A 12,943-nucleotide genomic window follows, 5' to 3' on the forward strand; every position below is an offset into this window, starting at 1 on the left:
AAAAATAAATTTCCAAACATATTTCATCTGAAGTTTATTCGTTTTTCGCCAGATGATGTTAAGGACAGCACCAAATATTTCTGAATACTGCCGAATAATCGACTGAATATTGAGGAATGATAATCGTGAGTGTTCGTTAACGCTTAGTATTCGACATCACCCTCAAGCAGAATTAAAAAAAATCTTATGTAGCAAAAATTATCGATTCCAAACATTTTTAAATCCACTTAAACTGGTTTCAAATTCACAAATATTTGATGTTTTATCTTTGCATGGTATATGTGGATTATTTGATGGTATTGGAATATGTTGTGGATTATTAACATCTGGAATATAATAAACTTTCGCATAATTTTCTGATAGAACATTTGAACCGCATTTGCTCTCTAAATTTTCTTTTGTATATATTTGACCATTTTCACAACTTATATCTGAAACAAAACGAAAAAGAATTATTTTAAAATAATTAATTCATCATTGAATTGTTTTCTAGCTTTTTCGGAATTTATATTTATTTATCGTGGTAAAAACTTGGTCCATAACACTTACGTCCATTAATTACGGAGAAACCACTATTACTGCCTTTATTAAATACACAAAATACATCATTAACTTGACTAAATGAACTGGCTCCTGGTACGCAGACATCATCATCCACTGGTACACTCTGTCCATTACATACCAAATCAAATCCATTTACATTTGTAGTAATGTCACCGTCACATTTTGTTACACTATAATCCTTGACGAGCACAGATTGAGCTAAAATAAAAGAAAATCGTTTAATAAAATCGTAAATTTGCAGTTTATAACCCCACCCATGAATAATCACACCCCCAACTTGTTGTTTACAATTTATGACGGGTACAACCCATTACAGGTTTACATTTATTTGTTCCGACAGGTCATTTAAGGACGTATGGGTAGTCCTGTACTACCTTTGAAGTTAGGTAGATTGAGTTGAAGGATTTTAACGCTGCTCATACATTCGACACTCCGTAAATAGCCATTACTTCCGCTTGATACACGCTACAGTGAACCTTATAGATAATTTGGTAAAAATACTTACAATTGTATACAATCTTTGAAGATCCACCAACCCCATGAACCATAAATAAAATAGCATTGGTTGCTTCGCCTCTTTTAGCGACATCAGCGACTTGCTGCATGCTTTGATCAAAAGTTGATTGTATTTGAGCTCCGAAGTTGTTAAAGTTATTGTTGAAAGGATTGTTACCATGATTAAATGGAACTGCAATATTTGAAAACAAAAATTAAAACACAAACAATATTGTTATTCAATTAAAAATTTTCTAGCCCCCCTAAAAGAGAAGTTCTCTCTCCCATAAAATGACTTTTATGGGAGAAAAAGTTGTCGTTATGTCTAGTTCCAATGCCCTTGAAACTAGACTTTCAGGTCAAAGTTATGGATACAGGCGAATGCCGTTATATTTGAGCTTATCACAAATTTTGGTTAAAGCATTTTTCTGTAGCTAGCGTGTTTTCTGTCGATTAAATGCATTAATAATAAATTCTAAGTCGCATTTCCTCCGAAAGCTAACGACTTTCGAAAAAAATGTCTGAAATATTTTTTGATGAGGATTAATTTTCTAATTTAAAGTGTTATTCTATCTCTTGCATTTTAGGATCTAAATTGACTATTAAAGCAACCCTGGAGAACTCAATATGATGAACCTCCCCCCCCCCCCCCGCTTAACTTAACCATTGATTGTTTTGACTAAGTATAAACTTATGGCAAAATACTGTTGAATATATGAAATTTTTTGGCCGATAATTTTTCATTTGCCTTCTAAGCCACTAAACCAAAAATTCTAGTATTAACCACCTTAGGCTAAAAGCTGGGAACGCCCATATGTATATTTAAATAAAATAAAAAAAACTTACATCCTGGTCCAAAAATGTTTGAAAAATCGAAACCAAATGCCTGTAAATTTAAAAATAAATCAAAATTTGATTGAATCACTTTTATGTGGAATCCGATAAAATTCGGTTCATTTGGAAAATAATTTTTACTTCAAACATCAAAGTAGACTTTTTTACAAGTGTTTACAAAAATTGACGCAGTTATTACATTCAAGGAATAAATAGTTGATTATAAAATATTCCAAAAGACTATCGGATTTTTACCAAACATTTCCATGAACAAAAGTATATCAAATTTTCAAAAAAAAATGTCACGCACTTTTTTTTTGAAGTTGTAAGATTTTAATATTTGATCTTATTAGAAATATAAAATCAAATATTTATACAAATCTATATTTTTCACAACAACTAGGTTCCAGGCATATGGTCTAAATAAACTCGGAAGAATTGTGATAATTTCAAAAAAAAATAATTACCTCTATGCTAGTAAAAATTAAACAAAAAATTAAGAGTATTAACTTCATTATTAAAAATTTTTATCACTGTACTCAGCAAAATTTACTACACACAAAGGAAAAAAAAATTCAAATAAGTAAATAAAGAAAAAACTTGTTTTGTTCAAACTGGTCGAAAGTCAAATCATCAATAAAAATAGTGGCCAAAAGAAATTTAAATACTTTCAAATGATGTGTATTAAAAAAAAAAATAAATAAAAATTTTTGTTATCAGACCAAAAACCTGTACGCTTTTTTATCATCGATTACATACAACTGGACGTGCTTTTATGGAAGAAATTTTCATACCATTCTAACCACGTTTTTAAAAATGAATTAAAAATATAAAATATTTAATTATAATTTTAACTGTGATGTAAAATCTAATGTTTAAAAGCGTGGAGCCCAAGCATGAATTCAGCCCTCAAAAAAGGCATGACACAGTACCCGAAAATCAGCTAAATACGAATCGGAGTAAGAATAACTCGCTCATGATCGATATAATGCATTCCTACAAATGAGATGTTTACAAAATATATGACTCCCTGACCAAGATTTTTGTTCGCTCACAATATGAAATTAGGAACATTCGTATGGGTAGATCCGCCACTGATGAAGTATCTCTCTTCATTTCAATCTCCCGAAAAGATATTCATTATATATAGCACCCCACTCTTTTTAACATTGAATTTTAACTACGAGTGTACTGTCTTGATCAAGTACTCGCCTGGTCAGAAATTTATTGTTAATTATGGGCAAAAAATGAATTAACCTGAAGGTCAGATGAGCATTTTCGAGTTATCTCGAGGCTTGGTCCAAAATAAAACCTTTTGTTGAAGGTTTCTTTGACGAGATTTCAAAAACCTTTAAATGTAGGTTCCGTTTTGCGATTGGGAACGCAGTTTCTGAAAATTCCCTAGAATTGTGGGTTTGATAGCAAAATAAACCTGATTTTTGTATATCTTTTTACTTATATACAAACAAAATTTATTACAACGATTTACTACCAAAGCAAGTCCAGTTCTGTATGTCGATGCTTTTTTTAATGATATAATTCACGATGGTTATTGTGCCGATTATGCGGAAAATACGTATGAATCATTTTATGCAAATTTTTTTAATTACTAGTTTTTTTTTACTATAATAAACTATTGGAATCGCATCAAGCTGATAAATAAGTAAAACTTTTCGTTACGTACGCATAAGTAAGTAAAAATAAGAAAAATTTCTCTCTGAATAACGATCAACCGATGGATGCCCACATTACAGTTCTATGTTATTAATTCTATAGAAAATACACATAAGAGATGATTCTCCAGTTCTACTTTACACTTCTACACTTCTACCCTCCGTAAACTTTTAATTAAACTCCGATTTCTAGTTGTATTTTTAGACCTTTGGGGAAAAAGATTTCTAAAAATTGACAACTTTGAATGAACTTGTAAATACGTACGATTAAATCTTTCCATAAGTTCTGTACAATTTTTTAATCGGAAACATGGGGAAAAAATATTCATTTGAAAATTGACAGTTTTTAAAAGTTTATAACTTTTTAAAGTCTAAAAAACCCTGGGTTATTGTACACAGCAGAAATCGACGGTTTAATACGTATTCGCTTTTATGCGAATGTGTAAAAATACTTTGTGTCTAGCAGAATTAAAAAGTGAAAAACCAACTGCATATTTCTGCTGAATAAGCCCGATATGAAGCAAAAGAATTCGTACTCGATGTTGAATATAATAATAAACTTTCGTGTAAGTTATTTTCATCGTTTTTTACATGGCGTAGTTACTGAAAAAAGTTGAGTAAACAGAAATTCATGAGCGTATAATGTCTTAGCACATTCTCTTTAAAGTAGAAAACTAAGAAAAGAATAACACTTCGTCTCGAAACTATCGCATTTTAGAAGAAGAGCATTTTGATAATGAATTCAGAAAAATTTGGGAGAAGGCTGTTTTTTTTTTTTTTTAAAGGTTTCTTTCGTTGTAAAAAATACAGGAAAGTAGATTTTCGGTACCGAAAGGAGCCACACGACCTTCTGCACACAATTTTGAGACGATTTATCTCTACATTGTTTTTGTTTTATTTTTGGTGACGTTTTTTTGAATATCTCTGCTTCTATTGATCGGATTGAGACGAATAAGAAATCGAATTTTTTGTTAAGAATTTCTGCATCGATCTTGTCTGCTATCAAATCCTAAAAATAGCAAAATAATCTTAAAATCTCAAGAAAACCGCTGTAACGTCATATTTTCAACTTTATCTGATAAACTTACGTAAAATAAAGTCATTGAGTTGAAATTCTGGAAAAAGATCTAACTTATGATCATAAAAAAGGATGGTAAAATTTAGCCCAATACGTAATCTCAAGTGCAGTTTTACTGTCACGGTTTCCCTGCTTAAGAAAAATAATTGTGTGAAAGTAACAAAGATGATTCAATTTCTCAACAACCATGAATTTTAATTTCGTGAGAGTCTCACAGCGAAGTCGCGAGGTAAACGCTAATAATATATTTATATAGACGATTGATAAGCAATGGTTAACTGGAACTGGAACAAATAAAATAATTTTCTACGAATTAATAATAAAAAATTATTTTATTTACAAATACATCACGATATTTTGTCAAGGTTATGTTATTTTTTGTTATGATAAATTGTTTTATATTACAAACAATTAATCAATGATTCATCACATTTATGCAGCGAAGAAAAGTTTTAATCATAAAAACAATTTAATTATATTCATTAGTTTTTAACACCTTGTCCCATAAATTATTCCATTTCCATTTGGAGATGCGAAAATTCAATAATCATTTTTTTCTATGTAACTACTGAACGGATTTGAATGAAACTTGACAATAATATAGTGCATACATCAGAATAACAAATTATACTACATTACACAGGGTGAAGGAAATACAATTTATGGACATCTATTCAACTAACTTGGTTGAACTGATGTCCATAAATTTTATCTCCTTAACTCTGTTTCTTTCATATTATTTAATTTACTTTTTAAGTATCTTTGTTTGTTATTGAAGGACAAAAACGCAGGCGAAGTCGTGGGTAAAAATTATAGTAAGTAATAAACTTTGACGAGAAGTGTTTTCCTATTAAAGTGCACATATTTGGAGATAATTTTCTAGGGGTGAATAGCAACACATTATGCGATATCTGAAGTTAAAAAAAAGTTGATTGTTTAGACCCAACCTAGTGTAGACACAGATGAACATCCCTGAATGTAATCCTAGCGACGCCCATGGTGATGGGTACATTAAGGAATTCCCAGTCCCAAAAATGCAGAAAGGCTGATTTATAATTTATATATTATAACTACACATAACCTGTTAATTTATTTTGGGATATCCAAGCTTCTTTGAAAAATCTATACTCAATAAAATTACATACTTGATTTATTAAAATTTGATACAGTTTAAGAAAAGATAAAAGACAAAGAACTTCTTTAGAGTTGAAAATGGAACTGTTTAACAATTCTCACAATAAAAATGTACATATCTAATTTATTTAGTATTTCCATATAAGGGAAATAGGTACAAAATTTAAAAATTTTTAACAAAACTTTCATTCGAACATTTTGAATGTTTGAATGGGTGTAGTTCTAAAATATATAAAAAATTTAAATACTCTTTGTGGCACTAAATTTCGTCATTCGATGAAATAACGTTAACTCTTTCAATTCGGTATGTCGACTGCCTGCCACAGAAAACGTTGAAATTTGGTCAATAGCAACAGAGTTAAATGATCCAGTCACGGATGAGTAGCATATAACTAAAAGTTGATTGAATTTATTTCGGGGAAAGAGCTTGAATATTAAAAAATCTTTTCTCAAATAATTATATGACTAATCAAATTGGTTTGTTAAAAACTGTTAAAATATATATTCCCACATTTACCCTAAACAATTTTTTCAAAATTGAATTGTAATTTTGCAAAATTTTTCCAGAGATAAAATCACTTTGTAACATTTTAAACAATTTGCACTTAATATGATTGATTAGAAACAGTGACGGAACTATCAATCGGCTTTATATTAAAATTAAAAAGCCCCCGATATTTTATAGACCAGTCGCTGCATATTTAGACCAACTTTTTTGGGTTCTTAATGTTATCAAAAACAAAAATTCAAAAAAATTGCACAAAAATTTGCCCTAGAACAATTTTTTTTGGGCGGGTTTTTTGAAAAAGGCGGTTTTTTTGGGTTTCTTGTGAAAACTATTGATTTTCGCTGATAACATTAAATGGGAAAGTTGAAGATTGTTGTTGCCCTGAGAAGACTAGGTTACCCTGGTTTTAACTAAAAGTGTACATATCAAATGTACCTTAGTGTAAAATCCATATTGCAAAAGTTTCGAATTTTGAAGTCTTGACTATATTCAAGAGAGAGGGAGTTAAAGGAACCTGATAGTCTCTATAAAAAAACGATGAATAATATACTATAGTAAATTTGAAAATCAATATAGTATGCAGAAACTAGTATATTACAAACTTCCTGGACTTTTCATCGCTTCCACCATTTGTTGAAAGAAAGATTTTACAAGCGAATTCCGTCTACCTACAAAAATTGCTGCCAGTAGGTATATCAAAATCCTCAAGATTCATTGTGAATCAGAACAATGGATAGTTAGAGAAGAAAAATCGATGCGAGATCACAAATATTTTATTTTTTTGAGGAAAAATTTTAAATTCCGCCACTGTTAAAAATAATTTTTATTGAAATTGTCTTCAAATACACATTTTTTTTTTAGATTAGAATTAAATAGGTTATAATTATTATTATCTAACATTGTATTATTACTATTAACAAAGAGATTATTTTACCATATATAGTTGGATTCATAGCTTGGGCTATTATACCCAAAAAAAGATAGTTATCGTAGTTATTATATAACGCATCTAACACATTCCTTGAAAAAAATGTTTAATTATTTATTTGAAGGTACAATTATCCATTGTCCGAATCGTTTAGAATTATATATTCTAGAAAATGGATTCTTACATGTTGAGAGTGGTAAGGTACGTAAGCTTGATAATATTTACTTTTTAACAAAAAAATTGTATAATAAACTTTAGAACGGTTATTATAGGTTAAATATATTGGAAAAACGAAGCCTGAGAATATACCAGCAGATACGATTTCATATAAATTGACTAAATATCAATTTTTAATACCAGGTTTTATTGATACACATATTCATGCACCACAATATCCAAATATTGGATTAGGATATGATGTTGAATTATTGGAATGGTTGGATAATTATACATTCCCAACGGAAATACGTTTTAACGATCAAGATCATGCTAAATGTATTTATCCGTATGTTGTGGTAAGCCAAGATATTTCACGTTACAATTTAACGATTTTTCTTAGAAATTTTGAAATATAAACAAGTCTCGATCTGTCTTTAAAATAGAAGATTTCAATTTTTAAATGTTTTGAACAGTTCAAATTTTGGAACAGATGTCTAAAGGCTCGCTTACACGATAAAAGTTGTTAAGTATTTCAGCCGTAGAATGATAAAAAAGCGTCCTGAAGAGATCGCATTCAAAAATTTTATGCTAAAATTATCCTAGCTTGATTTTGTTTACATACCCAAGTGGAAAAAATATTTGAATAAAGAATAAGTCTTAGAAAACTCTGAAAAAATCTTAGGAACTCTGAATTTCTCAACGTTTTTGGACTAGTCTAATTCAGGGTTATTCAGAGTTATTCAGACTAATCCAAAAACGTTGAGAAATTCAGAGTTCTTAAGACTTTTTCTGAACTTTCTTATTAAGACTCATTCTTCAAATATTTTTTCCACCAGGGTAATAGCAAATGGCAAAAAACTATTCAAGTAAAGACATATCATCTATCTTCTATCTTTGCCAATTTACCGAAACAATAGAAAATCGAGGAAAAAGCCTATTGACGACGATGTTTAATTGTTTTCATCATTTAAAGATACCGAAAAAGATCTCGTTCATTCGAGAGACAGGCAAAATGATTTTTTGTACTTTTTTTATTCAATTATCTTCACATTTAAATCAATTTTAAATTTGCTGCGAAATTGCAAATTTTTCAGTACCCTGGTAGAGAAGGTCCAGGCATGAATGTCAACCTAATGTGAACAAAACTTAACTCACAAGAAATTGCACGGTGTGAAACATTCTTAATAAAACTAAAATGTCAAAAGTTGGTAGTACGATTAAATTAAAACGAAGCTAACTTCAACATCATTCCCAATTTTGGGGTTCCGTAACAAATAGACAGAAATATACTATTCATAAATCTAACTTTCAGTATATTATTTTGCCTTTAGTTTAATTCTAATGAAATGGTATAAGCAAGTTTTCTTACAAAAATGTTATAACACTTCGTTGTGAACGCCACACTACCTCTATATATAGAAAGTTTACGATTTCCTCTTACCAAATATGTTTAGAGCAAAAATTAAATTTTTTAAAAATATTTTTAATAAATGAATCGTTTTAATCGGGATTCGAGTCTGATACCGTTTTTGGATTTCATTAAACCTTTTAAGACCTTTTACCTTTACGAAGATCTGATTTTTTAGTCCGAAACAAAAGTGAATCGTAATTTAGAATAAAAAGATCTTTGTAGATAAGAAAAACAAAGAGTAAAGACCATGCTTTCAAAAGCTTTTTTTTGGAGTACAACCTAATATATTTTTTTATAATTTACTAATTTATCAGTTCGTTTGATTAAATCAGTTTTATCAAAATAAAATTAATAGTTGATAGTTTAAAAGACCTTAGATAGTTTTTGTAGTACATATTTTAAGTTGATAAAATAATTAATAAAACAATAACAATAAAATTATCTCAACTTATAAATTATTACAAATTATAATCTTAATTTTTACAATATCAGACAAATTAATTTTATTTTTACGACTAGATTTATCATTAATGTTTTGCAATTTTTGATAACTAGTTTTAACCGATTTCCAGAATGTAATTTACATAATATATCGATAAAACAGATAATTCTTACTTATCTTGCGAAATATTCACATGAGAAAAGTTTTACAGACAGAGAAAATTTTAATAAAAATGATTAGCAAGTCTTAGAACTCTTTATAGTCAAAGAATATGAAAAGGGCACAAAAAGGATGCAGAAGGGAAAGCTCATTGAAGATAAATCTGCCAAACAAAACTATTACACAATGATTTATTCTTCTTTTTAGACATTGGATACTTCGGCAAATTTTTTTAAAATAATATAAATTTTCTGTTGTTTATAGAATAGAACTTTAAAAAATGGTACAACTACAGCCAGTTATTACGGAACAACAAATTTAAAAAGCAGTATTATTTTATCTGATGTAACAAGCGCAAAGGGACAGCGAGCATTTATTGGTTTAGTAAATATGACGGAAAATGCACCACCTGAATTATTACATGAAAATAACGACGTTTCCATAAAAGAAACTGAAGAATTTATCAAAATAATTTTTAAAAAAAAAGTAAATACAAATATTTATTAATTACAATTCAGTGGCATAACAATATAGAAATGTTGAAAATGCTACGGAATTGGCTAACAGGGCTAATTCTCTTTACCCTCATTAAATTTTTTGAGATTGTAAATTGTTGCGCCGCTGAATTAATTTTCATTCTCAGTGTAATGTTTTAAATTTTCATATTACTTACGATTTTCAGAATGAACTTGTTCAACCAGTAATTACACCACGTTTTGCACTTTCTTGTAATGAAGATTTACTAAAACGTTTGGGAGATTTAGCGGCAAAATATCATGTCAACATTCAAGTAATTATTTAATTTTATTTAGATTTGTGCCCAAAATGATAGATTTTCTTCTAAAATCTTGATCGATTGTTGGATTTAAATTGGATATTTTTTTTTTATGTTAAATTATAGTTCATTAACGTTATTTCCGTTTTTCTTTTTTCTTTGGATTTTCACGGTTTCATCATATATCTTCGAGATTGATAATTATGCAGAGGTTTTTAATTGTCATAAGATCCTGTGTTATCTATCGCGCACGGCTTTTCCGAAACACCAGTATTTGTATTTTTTTATTTACAGAATCGCATTAGCCATCGTAGGCCTGCCTCTCTTTGAAAACAAAAATACCATTTTGTGGGCCCAAATCTAAAAGAATTAAAATTTGTATGCTATATTTAATTAAAAGTAACAATTTTATATTTTCAAGACGCATATAAGTGAAAATAAAAAAGAAATCGAAGCGACTTTAGAAACATATCCTGGTTATAAAAATTATGCTGAAGTTTATGATAAAGCCAATTTACTTACAAAAAAGGTACGTAAAATACAGGGTATATACAAGTAATTATCCGTAACTTTAGAAACAGGCCTCTCTTTTCCACTGGACATTTTCCCAAGGTTCCCGTCCAAAAATAGGAACTCTCCCGTTCAAAATCGAATGCTGAAAATATGTCAATTCGACATACCTACTCGATTTACTAAAAAAAAATTCAATTTTCACGAAATATTTTGAATTGAAGGTCTGAACTCACGGCATTTCAAAAAGCCGCCGTCTAATGTACTGAAAACCTAAAATTAAAAATTAATTAAAGCGAATATTTTTTTTAGACAATTTTAGCGCATGCAGTATATTTAGATGATAATGAAAAAAATACAGTACTAAAACGAGGTACCTCCATTTCTCATTGTCCAAATTCAAATATTTGTTTACATAGTGGATTCTGTGATGTACGTGATTTCCTAAATCGTGGAATAAATGTTGGATTGGGTACCGATGTATCCGGTGGTTGTAGTCCATCAATTCTCGATGCGATCCGATCATCGATAACAACTTCTAATGGTGTGTCATTTTCCAAATCAGAGGAGGAGAATTATAAGTCAATTGATTATACAGATGCATTTTATTTAGCCACTCTTGGTGGGGCTCAAGGTAAGTTTTCATTCAGGAATCATCCAAGACAGGAGGGAGGGTTCAAACATTTGTTCATTATGTTACGTCAAATTCAGTCAAAAAAACTTTTCTTAAACTCTGAACGCATCGATATCTACAACGCGATGTATATTGAGCGAGGCTAAACCGTTTAATCGATCTTCAGACATTTTCGATCTAAGGTTTGTTTTGAGACGACGCAAATTTGAAGTGTTCATTCGTCGCTGTCGCCATAGGTAAAACTGTCAGAACACGCAGCATTTGGTTGACATTTTGAAAGGAATGCTTCGAGTAAATTTTTGACGTCTTGTCCGGCAATGCGTTTTTGCCAAAGTTGAATTTCGTCGACTCAGTTAAAAAAAGATGCGCAGTCTTCATCAAAATTTCTCATTTTGTTGGGAAAAAGACAAGCAAACTTTAATAAAATATTGTGATGATTCAAAAATCGATCCTGTTAATATACCAGAAACAAATCGATGTACGGTTATGTAGATTGCGGAAATAACCTTCAACTGAATCAATCTTGGCTTCCGCAATTCCATGTCGTATTCATCGCAGATTTTTTACTCATATTTTCGTTTTCAATAATTTTTGCATTTGCAGGACTATATTTGACCTGTGTATGCAGGTTTGACCTCCATGCGCACGGGCCAGTAATTTTGTTTTATTTAAACTTTGTTTTGTTTTTTTGTAGCATTAAGAATCGATGATCGTGTTGGAAATTTTAAGGTGGGTAAAGAATTTGATGCGCTACTTATCGATTTGGATAGTGAAAATACACCAATTGATTTACATTTACTCCAAGATTACACCAGCAGCGAATTATTGCAAAAATTTATTTACTTAGGGGATGATCGTAATATTAATCAAGTTTTTGTCGCAGGTCGATGTGTAGTTAAGGATCGAAATGTAATAAGGACATACACAGGCTAAATAAACGAATCAAATTTTATCACTTGAGTTTTTTTTCCTGTTTTCAAAGTGGCTTTAAAATTAGTGGACAATTTTTCTTTTCAGTTTATAACGTTTCACCTTTTTGTTTTTCCTTGTAAGTAGTTAAATCGAAAATTAGTGTATAAATGCAAGTCCTCTTTTGTGTTTTCTTGGACGAAAGGATTATGAAAAACTTTCAATGTCTCGTTCCAATTCATTTGCCGTAAAATATTAAAATTTTGAATTAAAATTTTTTCGAACAAAAAGCTAAAAATACAACGGATTTCCATACCGAGCACGACATACCACATTCGATATGGTCATGGAATGTAAAAAAAAAGAAATGTCCATTATTCTTAAATTGCTTCTCGAATTCATATCACTTTTATTAATAAAATATTTAGAAAAACAATTGTTTTTTGTTCTTAATTTAATAATAATAATTTTAAAATAAAAATTATTAATGTGCAAAATAAAAATATGAAAAATATACAATTAAATAAAAATAAATGAGTTAAAAACAATGGCGGATTTTTATATAAAAAGGCATTAAAAGGAATAATTATCTTCCAAAGTGAAACATCACTAGGAGCTAATTTGGTGACTCACTAAAAATCACCACCTCTCTTCGAATTAATTCATTTAATAAAATGAATATATGGTCAACGAAAGACTATCCGAAATACCAAGGAGTTAGATTGGAGCG

General features: G+C 29.6%; 2 protein-coding genes across 2 annotated transcripts; one reads left to right on the forward strand and one right to left on the reverse strand.

Moving 5' to 3' along the window:
• Positions 1–2,532, reverse strand: LOC123301756. Its single transcript, XM_044884642.1, has 5 exons — positions 2,361–2,532; positions 1,906–1,945; positions 1,070–1,252; positions 550–762; positions 1–431 (listed from the first exon to the last, which is right to left on the reverse strand). The coding sequence occupies exons 1-5, from the start codon at positions 2,406–2,408 to the stop codon at positions 199–201; spliced, it is 717 nt and encodes a 238-aa protein (XP_044740577.1). The 5' UTR covers positions 2,409–2,532; the 3' UTR covers positions 1–198.
• Positions 2,533–7,201: 4,669 nt separating this feature from the next.
• LOC123301758 (guanine deaminase-like) lies at positions 7,202–12,256 on the forward strand. The gene is made up of 7 exons (XM_044884643.1): positions 7,202–7,415; positions 7,487–7,729; positions 9,650–9,871; positions 10,068–10,175; positions 10,582–10,689; positions 10,983–11,304; positions 11,999–12,256. The coding sequence occupies exons 1-7, from the start codon at positions 7,317–7,319 to the stop codon at positions 12,235–12,237; spliced, it is 1,341 nt and encodes a 446-aa protein (XP_044740578.1). The 5' UTR covers positions 7,202–7,316; the 3' UTR covers positions 12,238–12,256.
• The last annotated feature ends 687 nt before the right edge of the window (positions 12,257–12,943 follow it).

The sequence above is a fragment of the Chrysoperla carnea genome, chromosome 5, assembly GCF_905475395.1.
Source record: "Chrysoperla carnea chromosome 5, inChrCarn1.1, whole genome shotgun sequence".
Lineage (NCBI taxonomy): Eukaryota > Metazoa > Arthropoda > Insecta > Neuroptera > Chrysopidae > Chrysoperla > Chrysoperla carnea.

Bases quoted from the DNA above. Each gene is read 5' to 3' on its own strand.
- LOC123301756 (XM_044884642.1), bottom strand. From the start codon at position 2,408: ATGAAGTTAATACTCTTAATTTTTTGTTTAATTTTTACTAGCATAGAG. The intron at 1,253-1,905 runs GTAAGTTTTTTT...CAAATATTGCAG, and splicing joins AAACATTTTTGGACCAGGAT to TTCCATTTAATCATGGTAAC. The intron at 763-1,069 runs GTAAGTATTTTT...CTTTTATTTTAG, and splicing joins TTCAAAGATTGTATACAATT to CTCAATCTGTGCTCGTCAAG.
- LOC123301758 (XM_044884643.1), top strand. From the start codon at position 7,317: ATGTTTAATTATTTATTTGAAGGTACAATTATCCATTGTCCGAATCGT. The intron at 7,730-9,649 runs GTAAGCCAAGAT...TGTTGTTTATAG, and splicing joins GTATTTATCCGTATGTTGTG to AATAGAACTTTAAAAAATGG. The intron at 9,872-10,067 runs GTAAATACAAAT...TACGATTTTCAG, and splicing joins AAATAATTTTTAAAAAAAAA to AATGAACTTGTTCAACCAGT.